Below are 18,527 nucleotides of genomic sequence, written 5' to 3'. Positions count from 1 at the left end.
CACTTATGCACTGTTGTCTTGGTTTCATATTACTGTTAACGAGAACTTCTAAATCTTTTTCGCAATCCGTAATATTAAGATCTACATTATTTAGTTTATATGTGGCATGGTTATTTTCCTGTCCAACATTTAGAATTTTGCATTTGTCTATATCAAACTGCATCTGCCACTTCTCCGACCACTGCATCAGTCTATTCAAATCATCCTGGAGTGCTCTAATGTCCTCGTCAGAATGAATTCGACGGCCTATTTTGGTGTCATCAGCAAACTTGCTTATGTCGCTCTTTATGCCCTCATCAATGTCGTTTATGTAGATTGTGAACAACAGGGGGCCCAACACTGACCCCTTAGGAACACCGCTCGTGACGCTTCCCCACTCTGATTTCTCCCCATTTATGCAAACTCTCTGCTGCCTATTTGTCAACTATGCCTCTATTCAGGAAAAAAATTCTCCTCCTATTCCATGTGCCTTAATTTTCCTCAATAGTCTCTGATGTGGGACCCTGTCAAAAGCCTTACTGAAGTCCATATACACAATATCATATTCATTACCATGATCTACCTCCTCAAACACCTTAGTGAAAAAAAGTTAATAAATTCCTAAGGCAGGAATGCCCCTTTGTAAAACCATGCTGAGATTCGTTGATTAATTTATGCTTTTCAATGTGGCTACGAACTGCCTCGGCAATTATTGATTCCATACATTTTCCCACTATAGAAGTTAGGCTTATTGGTCTATAGTTCGAAGCTAAGGACCTGTCACCTGCTTTGAAAATAGGTATCACATTTGCCATTTTCCACTTATCTGGCACCATGCCAGTCTGTAGTAATATGTTGAAAAGATTAGCCAGAGGTTTGCTAAGCTCCTCTTTACATTCCTTTAGAACCCTTGCATACAGTTCATCAGGGCCTGGGGATTTGTTAGGTTTTAATTTATCTATTTGCCTAAGGACCATGTCACTTGTGACCCTAATCGTGCATAGTTTATCATCATCCTGTTCTACATAATTTATTTCTGGAATATCGCTAGTATCTTCCTGTGTACAAAACTGAGAGGAAGTATGTGTTAAAAATTCTACACATTTCCTTATCACTGTCCGTGAGCTACCCGAGTAACTTTTGAGTGGGCCTATCTTGTCCCTGATCTTACTTCTGTATACCTGAAAGAATCCTTTTGGGTTAGTCTTCGATTCTCTTGCAACTTTAACCTCATAATCTCTCTCTGCTTTTATTTCCTTTTTTATTTCTCTCTAACTGAATATATTGATTTCTTAATTGCACCTCTCCTCTTTTGATTTGCCTATATATGCCTCTCTTTTGACCAATGAGATGTTTTAATCTATTGTTCATCCATTTAGGATCATTTTTGCTTGATCTGATTTCCCTATTTGGAACATAAGTTGTCTGAGCAGCTAGAACTATGCCCTGGAAAACGTCATATCGGCAATCATCACCACCTACCTGACCCATAGTCAGTCATTCCAGTTCAGCCCACCCAAGTAATTTTTCAGTCCTATGAAATCAGCCAAGCGGAAGTCAGGGACAGAGACTTGATTGCCATTATTAGGGGAATTCCATGATATATTAAAACTGAGTGATTTGTAATCACTTTCCCCAAGCTCATCATTAACCTCAAGATTATTAATTAGCGTTTTCCTGCTGGCAAGAACCAAGTCAAGCAGGTTATTTCCTCTAGTTGGCTCTGTCACAAACTGTTTTAAAAAACAATCCTGAATCGTATCAAGAAAGTCACTCAAATCTAAATTTCCTGTCAAATTGCTCCAATCAATCTGTCTATAGTTGAAATCTCCCATTATCACAACATTTTCGTATGTAGATACCTTACGAATTTCATCCCATAGAAGTTTACCACACTCCCTATCAAGATTTGGGGCCCTGTAAATCACATCCAAAATTCGTTTTTCACGGCCCTTGAGAAGCTGTAACAAAATAGATTCAGTGGCTGATGCTTCTAATTTTATATCTTGTCTAACACAACAATCTAAATTGTCTCTGACGTACATTGCTACTCCACCACCCTTCCTGTTGACCCTGTCAGTGTGGAATAATTTATAGCCTTGTATGTGACATTCAGAAGGCATCTCTCTATCTTTCAGACTGAACCAGGTCTCTGTTATAGCAATGATATTCATGTTTCCTGCACTTGCAATTAATCTTAGCTCATCTATATTATTTCTTATACTCCTGCTATTAGTATAGTAGACATTAAGGGAGCTAGTCCTTTGCTGCCCTCTGCTGTCTCCCTTTGTTTGCTGACCTGATCTATTGTCTTTATTTATAACTTCATGATGAATGTCTTTTATACATTTACTGTTTTCAACCCTAGTGTTGCAACCTGACTGTTCCACACACACACACACACACACACACACACACACACACACCCATACCTCTATCTTCTATCAGTTTAAAATCCTAGGCATTTCAGCAATGGCCCTCTCGACTGAGTTTGCAAGAGCTACCACCCCTGCCTACTCCTTGCATACATATCATGTTTGCCATAAAAGTTGTCCCAGTTGTCAATGAATGGGACTGCAAGTTCCTTGCAGTATCTGTCTAGCCAGAAATTTACACCAATTTCCTTAGACAATCATTCATTGCCCACTCCCCTTCTAGGCAAGATGCTACATATGATTGCGACCCCTCCCTTAGACTTAATTAAATCTATAGCTGACCTGTACTTATCTAGCAGCTCTTCTCTCCTACCCTTCCCAATATCATTTCCACCAGCACTGAGACAGATAATAGGCTTATTCCCATTACCTGACAAGATATTATCCAACCTGTTGACTATGTCACTAACACCAGCTCCAGGGAAGCACACACTATCTCTTACCTTCTTATTCCTATTACAGAAAACACGGTCCATATATCTTACCTGTGAGTCACCAACCACAAGTATGCGCTTACCTTCACTGGCCACTGAAGGACATTCATCCTGAAGAACAGAGAAGCGATTTCCTACCTTCAAATCTTCTTTCTTAACTTTCCTTATTTTGATGCTCTTCCCATTACTGGGAACCACTTGTCACTTGTAGCAGGTGCTGGACTGCACCCCACTGCTGGTAGCCGTTGCTTCCTCCCCACCTACAGCTTCCTCGCAGCGAGAGACAGACTGCACCTCGCTGCTGGTAGCCCCATTCCCCTCCATCATTCCAGCCACCTCACACTCGCTCCCAAACCCAATGAGGTGAACCTTCAGCCTCCTGATTTCCTCCTTGAGAAGCAAGACTTCCTCCTTCAACTCTCTAACCTCAATTTTTAAAACACTGCAAAAGCAAGCCATGGCTTTGTAATCGTCCACACTAATCCCCAAAGCAGCTCAGGGCCTGTGACCTCACGTGACGACTGACCACTGACCACTGGCGACTGACGGAGCGATGAGTATACCGAGAGGGAGAATAAAATAAGTGTTAAGGGACCACAACTCTTCAATACCCTCTCTCCCTCCATTCATAAGTGGGATTACCAACATATCCCTAGCTGTCTTAAAGAGGAAACTAGACAGATTCCTCAAAAACAGTTCCTGATCAGCCGGGTTGTGGTGCATACGTTGGACTTCAGGCGGCGGGCACTAACAGCTTGATCGATCAGGCCAACAACCAGGAGGACTGGTCTAGAAATGGGCCACAGGAGCGGTAATCTCCGGAACTGACTCTAGATAAATTCCAGGTATTATCAAGCAAGGCGATGACAATAGCTGACAAGCAAAAATAGTATCACAATCCTGATAACTAGTATTGATTACGGAACCCATGGCAAGTGAGTTCTAAAACTTATAAGCTAGCGCAAAAACCACTTGACCAGCTAGCTCTAAATAAGATTAATCCAGTTAGATATATTTCTATACACCATAGGGAAGTTAGAATGGGCCACCACAGTGACTACATATGTAGGATTTTACAGATGAATCCCACACCAACGTCGCTGTGGCATACTCTAGCTCAAATTAACTTGTACTGAATAATTATTTCATACCACAATACAGTCTTTTCCTACAGAGATCCCTTCTAACTTTTTTTTTTCAGTTGAAACCTGCAGTCCTTCAGGTCCTCTATTTCCCCACACTCTTTCATGATTTAGAAAGACACGTGAGCAAACACTAGGACATAGTTATTAAAAAACGTTTCGGTCCTGGGACCTTGATCACTTCTAAAATACATAGGTTAAAATACAGTATGTATTGGCGGAGAGTAGGCTGTGACACTTGGCGACCTGAAGAATGCCATATTGAGATGAGGACAGCTAGACAATGGGATCACGTGACCCCTGTGTTGTTAGGTGGGTGGTTCTTTACCTGGCAGAGTATTACGTATGCTAATGTTTTTTAAATTTTGTAGTTTCCAGTATTATGTTCTACGGTGTCGGTGACGGCGATTAACGAGGCTTCCGGACATCGTCGGCGTCTAATATTTTGTTCCGTGAGGACGCGCTGTGCCTCATACCAATTTATCAAATGTCCCGTGGAGTCCCTGTGGAGAACACAGGCGTACCTTAAGTCGTTTCTATTGCTGGCGTTTCGATGTTCGTTCAGGAGGACGGAAAGATTTCTGGCTGTTTTCCCTATATATTTCTTGGGACAGTATCCACAGGAAGTTGTGTATACGCCCGCTGAAGAAGTTAGAGGTCTGGGGCTACGTTTCGTAGTGAGATCTTTGACAGATGACGTGTTTATGGTGGAAACATGTTGCTCTAAGGAAGTACTTTGCGAGTATTCTTGGCACCATCATCACAAGGAAGCACTATGAACTGCTTGGAGGATTGTTCCATGGGGGATTTGATGACGATAGCTTGTGCCTGTCCTCATCCCAATATGGCGTTCTTCAGGTCACCAAGTGTCACACCTATATATCGGCCTGACAGGGTCAACAGGAAAGGTGGTGGAGTAGCGATGTATGTCAGAGACAATTTAAATTGTTGTGTTAGACAAGATATTAAATTAGAAGCGTCAGCCACTGAATCTGTTTGGTTACAGCTTCTCGAGGGCCGAGAAAAACTAATTTTGGGTGTGATTTACAGGGCCCCAAATCTTGATAGGGAGTGCAGTAAACTTCTATGGGACGAAATTCGTAAGGCATCTACACACGAAAATGTTGTGCTAATGGGAGATTTCAACTATAGACAGATTGACTGGAGCAATTTGACAGGAAATTTAGAGTCAGGTGACTTTCTTGATACGATCCAGGATTGTTTTTTAAAACAGTTTGTGACAGAGCCAACTAGGGGAAATAACCTCCTTGACTTGGTTCTTGCCAGTAGGGAAACACTAATTAATAATCTTGAGGTTAATGATGAGCTTGGGGAAAGTGATCACAAATCACTCAGTTTTAATATATCATGGAATTCCCCTAATAATGGCAATCAAGTCTCCGTCCCTGACTTTCGCTTGGCTGATTTCATAGGACTGAAAAATTACTTAGGTGGGCTGAACTGGAATGACTGACTAAGGGTCAGGTAGGTGGTGATGGTTGCCGATATGATGCTTTCCAGGGCATAGTTCTAGCTGCTCAGTCAAATTATGTTCCAAATAGGGAAATCAGATCAAACAAAAATGATCCTAAATGGATGAACAATAGATTAAAATATCTGATTGGTCAAAAGAGAGGCATATATAGGCAAATTAAAAGAGGAGAGGGGCAATTGAGAAACCGATATATTCAGTTAAATAGAGAAATAAAAAAGGGAATTAGAAAAGCAAAAAGAGATTATGAGGTTAAAGTTGCAAGAGAATCGAAGACTAACCCAAAAGGATTCTTTCAGGTATACAGAAGTAAGATCAGGGACAAGATAGGCCCACTCAAAAGTTCCTCGGGTCAGCTCACTGACAGTGATAAGGAAATGTGTAGAATTTTTAACACATACTTCCTCTCAGTTTTTACACAGGAGGATACCAGCGATAGTCCAGTAATGATAAATTATGTAGAACAGGACGATAATAAACTGTGCACTATTAGGGTCACAAGTGACATGGTCCTTAGGCAAATAGATAAATTAAAACCTAACAAATCCCCAGGCCCTGATGAACTGTATGCAAGGGTTCTAAAGGAATGTAAAGAGGAGCTTAGCACACCTTTGGCTAATCTTTTCAACATATCACTACAAACTGGCATGGTGCCAGATAAGTGGAAAATGGCAAATGTGATACCTATTTTCAAAACAGGTGACAGGTCCTTAGCTTCGAACTATAGACCAATAAGCCTAACCTCCATAGTGGGAAAATTTATGGAATCAATAATTGCCGAGGCAGTTCGTAGCCACCTTGAAAAGCATAAATTAATCAACGAATCTCAGCATGGTTTTACAAAGGGGCGTTCCTGCCTTACGAATTTATTAACTTTTTTCACTAAGGTATTTGAGGAGGTAGATCATGGTAATGAATATGATATTGTGTATATGGACTTCAGTAAGGCTTTTGACAGGGTCCCACATCAGAGACTATTGAGGAAAATTAAAGCACATGGAATAGGAGGAGAAATTTTTTCCTGGATAGAGGCATGGTTGACAAATAGGCAGCAGAGAGTTTGCATAAATGGGGAGAAATCAGAGTGGGGAAGTGTCACGAGCGGTGTTCCACAGGGGTCAGTGTTGGGCCCCCTGCTGTTCACAATCTACATAAACGACATAGATGAGGGCATAAAGAGCGACATCGGCAAGTTTGCCGATGACACCAAAATAGGCCGTCGAATTCATTCTGACGAGGACATTCGAGCACTCCAGGAAGATTTGAATAGACTGATGCAGTGGTCGGAGAAGTGGCAGATGCAGTTTAATATAGACAAATGCAAAGTTCTAAATGTTGGACAGGACAATAACCATGCCACATATAAACTAAATAATGTAGATCTTAATATTACGGATAGCGAAAAAGATTTAGGAGTTCTGGTTAGCAGTAATCTGAAACCAAGACAACAGTGCATAAGTGTTCGCAATAAAGCTAATAGAATCCTTGGCTTCATATCAAGAAGCATAAATAATAGGAGTCCTCAGGTTGTTCCTCAACTCTATACATCCTTGGTTAGGCCTCATTTACATTATGCTGCACAGTTTTGGTCACCGTATTACAGAATGGATATAAATTCTCTGGAAAATGTACAAAGGAGGATGACAAAGTTGATCCCATGTATCAGAAACCTTCCCTATGAGGATAGACTAAGGGCCCTGAAACTGCACTCTCTAGAAAGACGTAGAATTAGGGGGGATATGATTGAGGTGTATAAATGGAAGACAGGAATAAATAAAGGGGATGTAAATAGTGTGCTGAAAATATCTAGCCTAGACAGGACTCGCAGCAATGGTTTTAAGTTGGAAAAATTCAGATTCAGGAAGGATATAGGAAAGTACTGGTTTGGTAATAGAGTTGTGGATGAGTGGAACAAACTCCCAAGTACCGTTATAGAGGCCAGAACGTTGTGTAGCTTTAAAAATAGGTTGGATAAATACATGAGTAGATGTGGGTGGGTGTGAGTTAGACCTGATAGCTTGTGCTACCAGGTCGGTTGCCGTGTTCCTCCCTTAAGTCAATGTGACCTGACCTGACTAGGTTGGGTGCATTGGCTTAAGCCGGCAGGAGACTCGGACCTGCCTCGCATGGGCCAGTAGGCCTTCTGCAGTGTTCCTTCGTTCTTATGTTCTTCTTATGTTCTTATATACTGTCTTCTTAACCTCTATATTTTAGAGATGATCAAAGTCCCATGACAAAAAACTAATATGTCCTAGTGTTGCTCACGTGCCTTTCTAAACCAATTTGTCGGTATCTATTACCAAGGTTTATACTGGTCACATTCTTCCATCCTTACACTTTTTAAACCCTTCTCTCCTTGCATCTCCACACTCTCCATTTTCTTTACCCCCCCCCCCTCCCTACTCGTCTTTCCCTAAACTTCTCGCCTCCCATTCTTTCACTATGGTCCTCTCTCTTCCACAACAAATCCTCACTACCTGTGCCCCTCAGTCACCTTTTTCCTCGCCTTTGGTACCAGACTCACCCATGCTTCTTCCTTATCTTCAACCCATCTTCACCTCACTCACGCCACCACCTTCCCTTCCCTCTATACATTCACACCTCACTGTGTGCTGGGTATGTTTTGCAGCTACTATAAACTTTTCATCATTTCTCGTTCTAAATTAAAAATCGAACACGTTACACACGAACATAGATTTGCTTCTGCTTTTAGTTTATTCGCCAAGGAAAATTACAGGTCTGTCATATAATGGCCCGTTTAATGGTGCCGGGTCTATGGCAGGGCCGAGAAGATATGGTATCTAGGAACGTATGTGGGGGGCCCAATGGAGGCCAGACACTGCAAGCAAACACCCGCTAGCTTACACGTGCTGGATTCATTAGTCTGAGCGACTAGAGATTTGTTCTTGTATTTACAAATAGGTCGCATTCCCTTCCCCTACCCTCATCCCATTTCTTTCCCTCTCTCTTTCCTCATCTCCTCTCAGTACTTAGCCGACTGTTCTGATTAACATCTAGAACAAATGCAATACAAATGGGTTAAAAACTGCAGTCCTGCTGGAAGATAAATATTGGTCAAAATGTGAATGTGTATGAAAGCTGCAGACCCGATGGGTGTCAAAACTTGTGCAAATATTTTATGTGCGAAAAAAAAATCAGGACCTCTAAATGTACACAAGTGTTGGGAAAAATATCCGTGCAGTGCAGAGTATCTAATAATGTTACAAGCCTTATCTCAATGTCAATACATCCTCCTTGATCTTTTCCTGCCCGCCGCCACACGTCTGATTCTTCCCCTTCACCCCCGCACCCCAACCTTTCCCTCAAGCCAAAGAAACACCCGACAAGGAACAATCTACCCTTGTATCGGAATGGCATCACTGGAGGTATCGGGCAACCAGTCACCCTCCCCAGGTATCGACTTGTTCCATCTTGACTTACCACCTGGACGCACCTTAACAACAAGTCGCAGCAAAGTGCTTGTTTTTGAGAACCTGGGACCCCACATCCCTTCTGGTATTTATGTACCTGTTACAGGGTGTATATAATATAGTGGAGAGTTAATGTGATGGGCGAGTTGTTCGTGGAGGGAACAAGGAATGTATGGAGGGATGCGAGGCTTGTAGGTGTGTTTGCGTGCACGTGTGGCTGTGAACTCAAGAAGCTGGAGGGGACATGTATTTCGTGTCTGATTTAGCCGAGAGAGATAATGACGTGCGTGTGTGTATGTTCACCTATTTGTGGTTGCAGGGGTTGAGTCATAGCTCCTGGCCCCGCCTCTTCACTGATTGCTACTGGGTCCTCTCTCTCCCTGCTCCCTGAGCTTTATCAAACCTCGTCTTAAAACTATGTATGCTTCCCGCCTCCACTACGTCACTTTCTAGGCTATTCCACTATGCCTGACAACTCTATGACTGAAGAAATGCTTCTTAATATCCCCTTGACTCATCTGAGTCTTCAACTTCCAATTGTGACCCCTTGTTTCTGTGTCCCATCTCTGGAACATCCTGTCTTTGTCCATCTTGTCTATTCCGCGCAGTATTATATATATATATATATATATATATATATATATATATATATATATATATATATATATATATATATATATGTGTGTGTGTGTGTGTGTGTGTGTGTGTGTGGTGTGTGTGTGTGTGTGTGTGTGTGTGTGTGTGTGTGTGTGTGTGTGTGTGTGTGTGTATGTATGTGTGTGCATGTGTGTGTGTGTGTGTATGTATGTGTGTGTGTGTGTGTGTGTGTGTGTGTGTGTGTGTATGTGTGTGTGTGTGTGTATGTGTGTGTATGTGTGTATGTGTGTATGTGTGTGTGTGTGTGTGTACTCACCTATTTGTGGTTGCAGGGGTCGAGTCCTAGCTCCTGGCCCCGTGTGTGTGTGTGTGTGTGTGTACGTGTGTGTGTACGTGTGTGTGTATGTGTATGTGTGTGTGTGTACGTGTGTGTGTGTGTGTACTCACCTAGTTGAGGTTGCGGGGGTCGAGTCCGAGCTCCTGGCCCCGCCTCTTCACTGATCGCTACTAGGTCACACTCCCTGAGCCGTGAGCTTTATCATACCTCTGCTTAAAGCTATGTATGGATCTTGCCTCCACTACATCGCTTCCCAAACTATTCCACTTACTGACTACTCTGTGGCTGAAGAAATACTTCCCAACATCCCTGTGATTCATCTGTGTCTTCAACTTCCAACTGTGTCCTTGTTACTGTGTCCAATCTCTGGAACATCCTGTCTTTGTCCACCTTGTCAATTCCTCTCAGTATTTTGTATGTCGTTATCATGTCCCCCCTATCTCTCCTGTCCTCCAGTGTCGTCAGGTTGATCTCCCTTAACCTCTCCTCGTAGGACATACCTCTTAGCTCTGGGACTAGTCTTGTTGCAAACCTTTGCACTTTCTCTAGTTTCTTTACATGCTTGGCTAGGTGTGGGTTCCAAACTGGTGCCGCATACTCCAATATGGGCCTAACGTACACGGTGTACAGGGTCCTGAACGATTCCTCATTAAGATGTCGGAATGCTGTGTGTGTGTGTGTGTGTGTGTGTGTGTGTGTGTGTGTGTGTGTACTCACCTATTTGTGGTTGCAGGGGTCGATACATAGCTCCTGGCCTGTGTGTGTGTGTGTAAAAATTTTACTTAAATTTTTTTATGGATTAATCATTACTTTGTGAGCGTCAAACAGTATCTGTGATAATAACTATTGTTTTTAATCTACCATACCCGAGCGATTTAAGTAAATACTGCATCGTTCGTCTCTACCCTGACAGATAAACCGGGAACCAATGAGAGTGGAGTGTTAAACACAGTTAACTGAGCAGTTGTACGCAAACACAGTTAACTGAGCAGTTGTACGCAGAGTCCATTGCCAATGTTTGTGTCGAGTACAATTAAAAAAAACCCTGCAAGGGTGTGCCTTGATAGTGTTAAGGGGCTCTTGGTTCAAGGAAATGGGGCTACTCTCTTTGATCAAATTTGGTTACGTCACCATCCATGCTTTTCCCCACGCACTGTATGTCCCATGAGAACTTACGGTCTCCCATGAATATAACAATAATGACAATAACAATAAATAATGAAGAAATGCGAGGTATACATTCACTAATCTTTGTTTACACTTGTCACGTCTAAACTGACGCGGTCAAAGACAGATGCGATGGAAAATTTTGACTGACAAGATAAACCAAAAGTATACAGGTAAAGCGGCACATGGCAACATTTTACCTAAATAAACATTCAAACATTGCGCTCCTGTCTAGTCCCCTAACTTGATTGTGGGTATATTTATACAGATTCTACACCAGTGGTGGTCGTTTGTCAGCATATATAACCGAGAGTTTGCTGTTATTTCTGATTTATTGATTAAAGTATGCTTGGCTTAAACCCAATACTCTGTATAAAACACTGGTTCTGGTATTCTTTACACAGATAACCCGCACTTAGGAGACTGAACCCTATGACGACGTTTCGGTCCGACATGGATTATTACCAAGTCACGTTTCGGTCCAAGTTGGACCAAAACGTCAGCATACACTTCAGTTTCCCTAGTGCAGGTTATTTGTGTATTGTTCCAGCTAGGGTATTGTGACTTTTTACTCTTTCTGGTATTTAATGTTTTAACTACTGTTCTACGTCAATATTTTCACCGTGAAGTACTCTGTGTAGAGTGCGCGGTCAGTGTTATAAAACCAGCAAGAATTCAGTTCTTTGGTTGAAATATAATTTAGGTCTGTCAAGCACGCGATGACAGCCCCGCTAACTACCGAATTACGAGGTTTACGATGGTTCCCAGAGGGTGTAGGCGGTCAGCGTTCGCGGGATAAACAGAGCAGTTAGCACCATAGGACCAACGCCACTGGAAGCGTTGACAAAGGGCCCCACAACGCTGTATAACGTGGGAACCTGTCATGGTCTCATTATTTCTACCTGACTTTGTGGAGCCTCCAGGTATTCTCACTCATCTTCCTTACCTTAGCATCGTGTAGGTCTGCTCTCCCACTCTTTCCTCCCTCCCTCCCATCCTTCGACTCTTCCTCTCTCACCCTTCTCCCACCCTCTCTCCCCCCCTCCTCCTCTTCGTCCAACCCTAGTTCTCTGGGTGTCCAGCAGATGTCCCCAGGGGCGTCCCTAGCCGCTAATCTCTCGACCCGGGGCGTGTTGGGGTCTGGCTTAAATTCCCAACGCCCCAGAAGCTCTAAATCCACAATGGGGATTACTTGAGTGGAGGAAATATATATATACTGGTGTTAATGGTACCTGGATGACCCACGCATATCTTACTGTGTTTCCTTCGCTTTCATGTACATGAGTACGTATGTGCTGAAGTAGTTCATGTTCTATGTGTATGTATACAAATACATTGCAATATACAACTCAGTATGCGTTTTATTAATTTATGAAGTATAATAAACATTTTCCGACATGACTAAAATATTCTAGAAAATAATTTCGCAAAAATAATTAGTTAGTTAAAGATTAGCCGGTATTCTCCCGGCCCGGGCCTTTTCCAAGTGGTGGCCCGGCCTTGGCTCCCTCTTTAGGGAGTGTCTGAGACCTAAGTCTCCCATGGGAGGAGGCACAAGTACCTCCTCATCTTTGGGACCAACTGTCCCCAGGCCTAGCCACAAGCTAGGCCTCTCTGGTCTGCCATCCCCGCCCCAAGGGGGCAAATGGGAATGGCAGTCTTATGAGCTAAAGGCTCGGGCTCAGGCACCTACCCTACCCTAGAAGGGTTAGGCATGGTGTCGATGCAAAAATAATTCTGAACCTAACGAAAAAATATATTTCATTTTGTTTATTATTAAATTATTGTAAACTTATATAAAATATATTTAGTTGGATTAGGCTAAATTAAACTGCACTTCTTATAATAAGGTAAGTTTTCAAAGGTTCTTTTGTTACAAAATTATTAATTTTTACATTAACATAAATGAAAAATGTATATATTTAAACGAATAAGAGAAAAATTTAGAAAGAACTTAATTTTAAATGAGTTTTTGTTAATTGACCAGTTTTACCTATTCGGCAATATATATATATATATATATATATATATATATATATATATATATATATATATATATATATATATATATATATATATATGTCGTGCCGAATATGTAAAACTGGTCAATTAGCAAGAACTCATTTAAAATTAAGTCATTTCTAAAATTTTCTCTTATAGGTTTAAAGATATATTTTTTTCATTAATGTTAATGTAAAAATTTTTAATTTTGCTCCAAAAGAATCTTAGAAAACTTACCTAACCTTATTATAAAAAGAGCAATTTATTTTAGCCTAACCCAACTAAATATATTTTAGATTTGTTTACAGTAATTTAATACTAAACAAACACAGTGAAATATATTTTTTTCGTTGGGCTCAGAATGATTTTGGCGAAATTATTGCATACACAAATTTTCACTTGTCCTATATGGCAAGATGAACGTTGCTATTTAAGCCAAGATCGCAAGTTCTGCCTATTCGGCACGACATATATATATATATATATATATATATATATATATATATATATATATATATATATATATATATATATATATATATATATAATGTCGTGCCGAATAGGCAGAACTTGCGATCTTGGCTTAAATAGCAACGCTCATCTTGCCATAATTTGTGTATGCAATAATTTCGCCAAAATCATTCTGAACCTAACGAAAAAATTATATTTCACTGTGTTTGTTTGGTATTAAATTATTGTAAACAAATCTAAATTATATTTAGTTGGGTTAGGCTAAAATAAATTGTTCTTGTTATAATAAGGTTAGGTAAGTTTTCTAAGATTCTTTTGGAGCAAAATTAATTTTTTTTACATTAACATTAATGAAAAATATATATCTTTAAACGTATAATAGAAAATTTTAGAAAGGTCTTAATTTTAAATGAGTTCTCGCTAACTGACCAGTTTTACATATTCGGCACGACATTATATATATATATATATATATATATATATATATATATATATATATATATATATATATATATATATATATATATAGGGTTGGAAAGAGTGGGTAAAGGAGGTTTTGTGGGCAAGGGGCTTGGACTTCCAGCAAGCGTGCATGAGCGTGTTAGATAGGAGTGAATGGAGACGAATGATACTTGGGACCTGACGATCTGTTGGAGTGTGAGCAGGGTAATATTTAGTGAAGGGATTCAGGGAAACCGGTTATTTTCATATAGTCGGACTTGAGTCCTGGAAATGGGAAGTACAATGCCTGCACTTTAAAGGAGGGGTTTGGGATATTGGCAGTTTGGAGGGATATGTTGTGTATCTTTATATGTGTATGCTTCTAAACTGTTGTATTCTGAGCACCTCTGCAAAAGCAGTGACAATGTGTGAGTGAGGTGAAAGTGTCGAATGATGATGAAAGTATTTTCTTTTTGGGGATTTTCTTTCTTTTTTGGGTCACCCTGCCTCGGTGGGAGACGGCCGACTTGTTGAAAAAAAAAATTATATATATATATATATATATATATATATATATATATATATAAGTAATATGAATTAACTGAAAACAAATTAAATTTCTGCTCAATATTGAATATACTTCATACTTGATAATTTTACACGATATTTTGCAGGATATGATTGAATCCTTTTTGAGACAGAAGTTAAAGGAATGAAATTCATAGAAGCACTATTAACAAAGATTAGGAGCCAGTACTATTAAGTCATGTGATACCACCTCTTCAGCCATATAAAATTATGAATGTAAGAATAGAGGCGCACTGCAGTAGGATTACTGGTTTATACACAAATGCCCTGCACATTGAAGACCGAAACTTATGAAAACGTTTCGGTCCAGCTTGGACCATTAACCTGTCACACGGAAGCGGGTTATTTGTGCGTTGTTCCAGTCATGGTATTGACTAGTTTATGCTAGACATGACCTCTTCAGACAAGCGATATGGCTTAATGATACTGGTTTTATATTAACATTGTTTTTTTTATCATATAATTTCGTATTATTGTGAAATTATCAAGATATAAATAATGCTTGAGCTGAGAGTTAGAAACTTGAGAACTGAAGTTTGTAAGTGCATACATGAGCGTGCTTATTGTCTTTAACTAACGTACCTTCGTCTTTGGTTGCAGGTTAAGATCTGGTTCCAGAACCGCAGGTCCAAGTACAAGAAGTTGTACAAGGCGGCCCAGAACGGCCAGCTGCCAGGAGTAGACGCGGCAGAGATTGCTGCAGACCTCGGAGCTAACTTGTCACAGATGGTTTCTAATGGTCCAGAGTCTCCCAGTTCCCCTGCTACCACGGACCACGGCCACGACCAGCCACCTCCGTCAGTAGGCCCTGACGGCGGCCCACTTTCTCCCCCACCCGACGACCGCCCACAGTCGCAGCCTCCCACGGTATCCAGCCACGGTGAGATGACATCCCCAATGATGACGGCTCCGCGAGACATGATGGTGTCCCCACCGGCTCACCTCGCCAAGGAAATGATGGCCATGAACCCGGCTATGGCCGCATGCGAGCAGCGCCGAGATCAAGCCATGATGCCCCCGCACCACCAGTGGGACCCTGCCCACTATATGTCCTACTGGAACCACTACGGAGACATGGCCGCCCACCAGATGAACCATCAGATAATGACCTAAGCTCCATGCAGAGCTCCCACCAGCGCCACCTCCACGACCTTCTAAGAGGTCACATTACCCTTCCCTTGGCTTCTCAAGGCTATCCCGTGAGCATCCAGCATTGAAGCAAAGGACAGATTCGTAACAACAGTGGCGACTTCTCACTATGAAAAGCTAGCAGATCTGTCTGTTGTTCCCAGAGGGAGCGGCGCCTTTCCTTGCACACTTATAATCGTCGGCGACCCCCACATGTAGAGGCCTATTGTGTAGGCCCCTCACGCTGTGCTCCCCTCCCCAGTAACTCTCACGTCAGCGACCTCAACCCCAACTCTTCGAGTTCACTGGTCATTCCTAGCATTCCAATCCAAGGTGACGTGTCAATGCATACGTTTGCACCACAATGTGAAGTGACACTGTATCAGCGCAGGTCTCTGCAACGCACCTTCCTGATGTACCCTGCGCTCCAGATGACCTCACGCGATGATTAGGTTGATTCCTCGTGATCAGTGAATGCCAGGTGATGCAGCAGACCCACATGATTGTCCGTAAACTCTGCGAATTTAAGATAGTTTCAAGCGGTGAAAATGATCCCATTTAATATAGGTGACGACTCCAGGCGATGCAGCTGGCCCTAGGAGAGTATAGCTGGTACCTGGTGAATATAGCTGGCGCCTGGTGAATATAGCTGGCACCTGGTGAAAACAGGCGACACTTTGTAAAGACAGTTGGCTCCAGATAAACACCAGACTCCAGGTGAACACCTGACCTCAAGTGACACTCACCTGATCCAGGTGATGCAGCAAAGCCTCCACGTTCCCTTGGTGTTCAGACATAGAATATGAATTGCCTCCTGTATTATGATGTATGGTTAGCGTGTATGAATATGTATGAATTTATTACTCTTGGCCCACATAATAAATGCATGTTGTATTATTGTCTGTGTGCAATAAACGCTGGACCAGTTATCAGTGCTCGTGTAATCCTGTGGTTCTTAGAGCGGTTAGTATTGTTCTTTAAGGCGGACTGTTCAAACCAGTTTAAAGTCATCTGTATCATGGTGCACCTGTGACACTGGAGACATTATTTTAACTTTCGTTCTCTTAAGTAAATTTAAAATAATGAGAAAAAAGGAGGCGAGGGGGAGGGGAGAATGTGTCTTTTTTTCGTCTCTCATTTTCTCGTAATTCAATTTTTTTTTTCACGACCTTCTGCTTTCGAGTTTTACCTTGGATTCTTCTTTGCCCTGGTTGTTTTTCTTGGTTCCGCTTTATCCTACGATTTGCTCTCCGTCTCTATCATTTCTTTCCCTCCACTGCTTCCCTTCTCAACCCATCTCCAGTCGGACGAATATTTATTAAATTTTCAGTATTTTGCACATTTATTAAAAATTCAGGTTTTAAAAATCGTAAATTTTAATGATTATCCAATGGATTATCGTGTTCCCATTACAAGACAGAATGCTCACTTGTTCTCCTTCAGAGAACATGGTCCATTTATATATATTTTTACTTTCTATTTATTTTTTTGTCTATCTAACAGCAAAGGATGTTTTAATCTCTGTATATATTGTAAGATATGTCTGTGTAAATATATTCTGTATAACTAATTGTATTTTTCTTTCTTGCATTACCCCAAATGAATCCAAAATAACATTCTCTTAATATAAAGTGTGTTACGAGTAGATCAGACACTGGAGGAAGCATACACACACACACACACACACACACATTATATATATATATATATATATATATATATATATATATATATATATATATATATATATATATATATATATATATATATATATATATATATATATATATACATATTCTTTCTTTCAACACGCCGGCCGTATCCTACCGAGGCAGGGTGGCCCAAAAGGAAAAACGAAAGTTTCTCCTTTTACATTTAGTAATATATACAGGAGAAGAGGTTACTAGCCCCTTGCTCCCGGCATTTTAGTCGCTTCTTACAACACGCATGGCTTACGGAGGAAGAATTCTGTTCCACTTCCCCATGGAGATAAAGAGGAAATAAACAAGAATAAGAACTAGAAAGAAAATAGAAGAAAACCCAGAGGGGTGTGTATATATGTGCTTGTACATGTGACCTAAGTGTAAGTAGAAGTAGCAAGACATACCTGAAATCTTGCATGTTCACGAGACAGAAAAAAGGACACCAGCAATCCTACCATCATGTAAAACAATTACAGGTTTTCGTTTTACACTCACTTGGCAGGACGGTAGTACCTCCCTGGGAGGTTGCTGTCTACCAACCTACTACCTATGATTTATATATATATATATATATATATATATATATATATATATATATATATATATATATATATATATATATATATATATATATATATATATAATCAATCATACATTTTTTTTTCAACAAGTCGGCCGTCTCCCACCGAGGCAGGGTGACCCAAAAAAGAAAGAAAATCCCCAAAAAGAAAATACTTTCATCATCATTCAACACTTTCACCACACTCGCACATTATCACTGTTTTTGCAGAGTGCTCATAATACACAGTTTAGAAGCATACACATATAAAGATACACAACATAATATATATATATATATATATATATATATATATATATATATATATATATATATATATATATATATATATATATATATATATATAATGATTATATATATATATAAAATCACAGTCATCAGAACAAAAGAATGGAGCAGCACTGCAATAGTCTTGCTGGCCCATAATAGGAACGTCAAACTCACAACTGAACTGTTTTGAAAATTACTTAAGGTGCTCGCTTTAATGATGCTACATGGGAGTTTGTACTACTCATTTACACCTCTACTGCCATACCAGAGAGTGCACAAATTCGTTTTATATATTTTTCAGGGCATTTTATATCCATTCTGTAATGTGGAG

The 18,527-nt window shown here is 40.6% G+C and overlaps 1 protein-coding gene across 1 annotated transcript in view; it reads left to right on the top strand.

The window, feature by feature from the left end:
- LOC128700677 (homeobox protein DLL-1-like) overlaps positions 1-17,213 on the top strand; it is a 67,908-nt gene extending 50,695 nt beyond the window's left edge. The window contains exon 3 of the mRNA XM_070097080.1: positions 15,116-17,213. Within this exon, the coding sequence (XP_069953181.1) occupies positions 15,116-15,628 (513 nt within the window). The 3' untranslated portion in view covers positions 15,629-17,213. The remainder of the gene's footprint in view (positions 1-15,115) is intronic.
- The last annotated feature ends 1,314 nt before the right edge of the window (positions 17,214-18,527 follow it).

The sequence above is a fragment of the Cherax quadricarinatus genome, chromosome 56, assembly GCF_038502225.1.
Source record: "Cherax quadricarinatus isolate ZL_2023a chromosome 56, ASM3850222v1, whole genome shotgun sequence".
Taxonomy (NCBI): domain Eukaryota; kingdom Metazoa; phylum Arthropoda; class Malacostraca; order Decapoda; family Parastacidae; genus Cherax; species Cherax quadricarinatus.
This window is presented reverse-complemented; position numbering and strand designations above follow the sequence as displayed.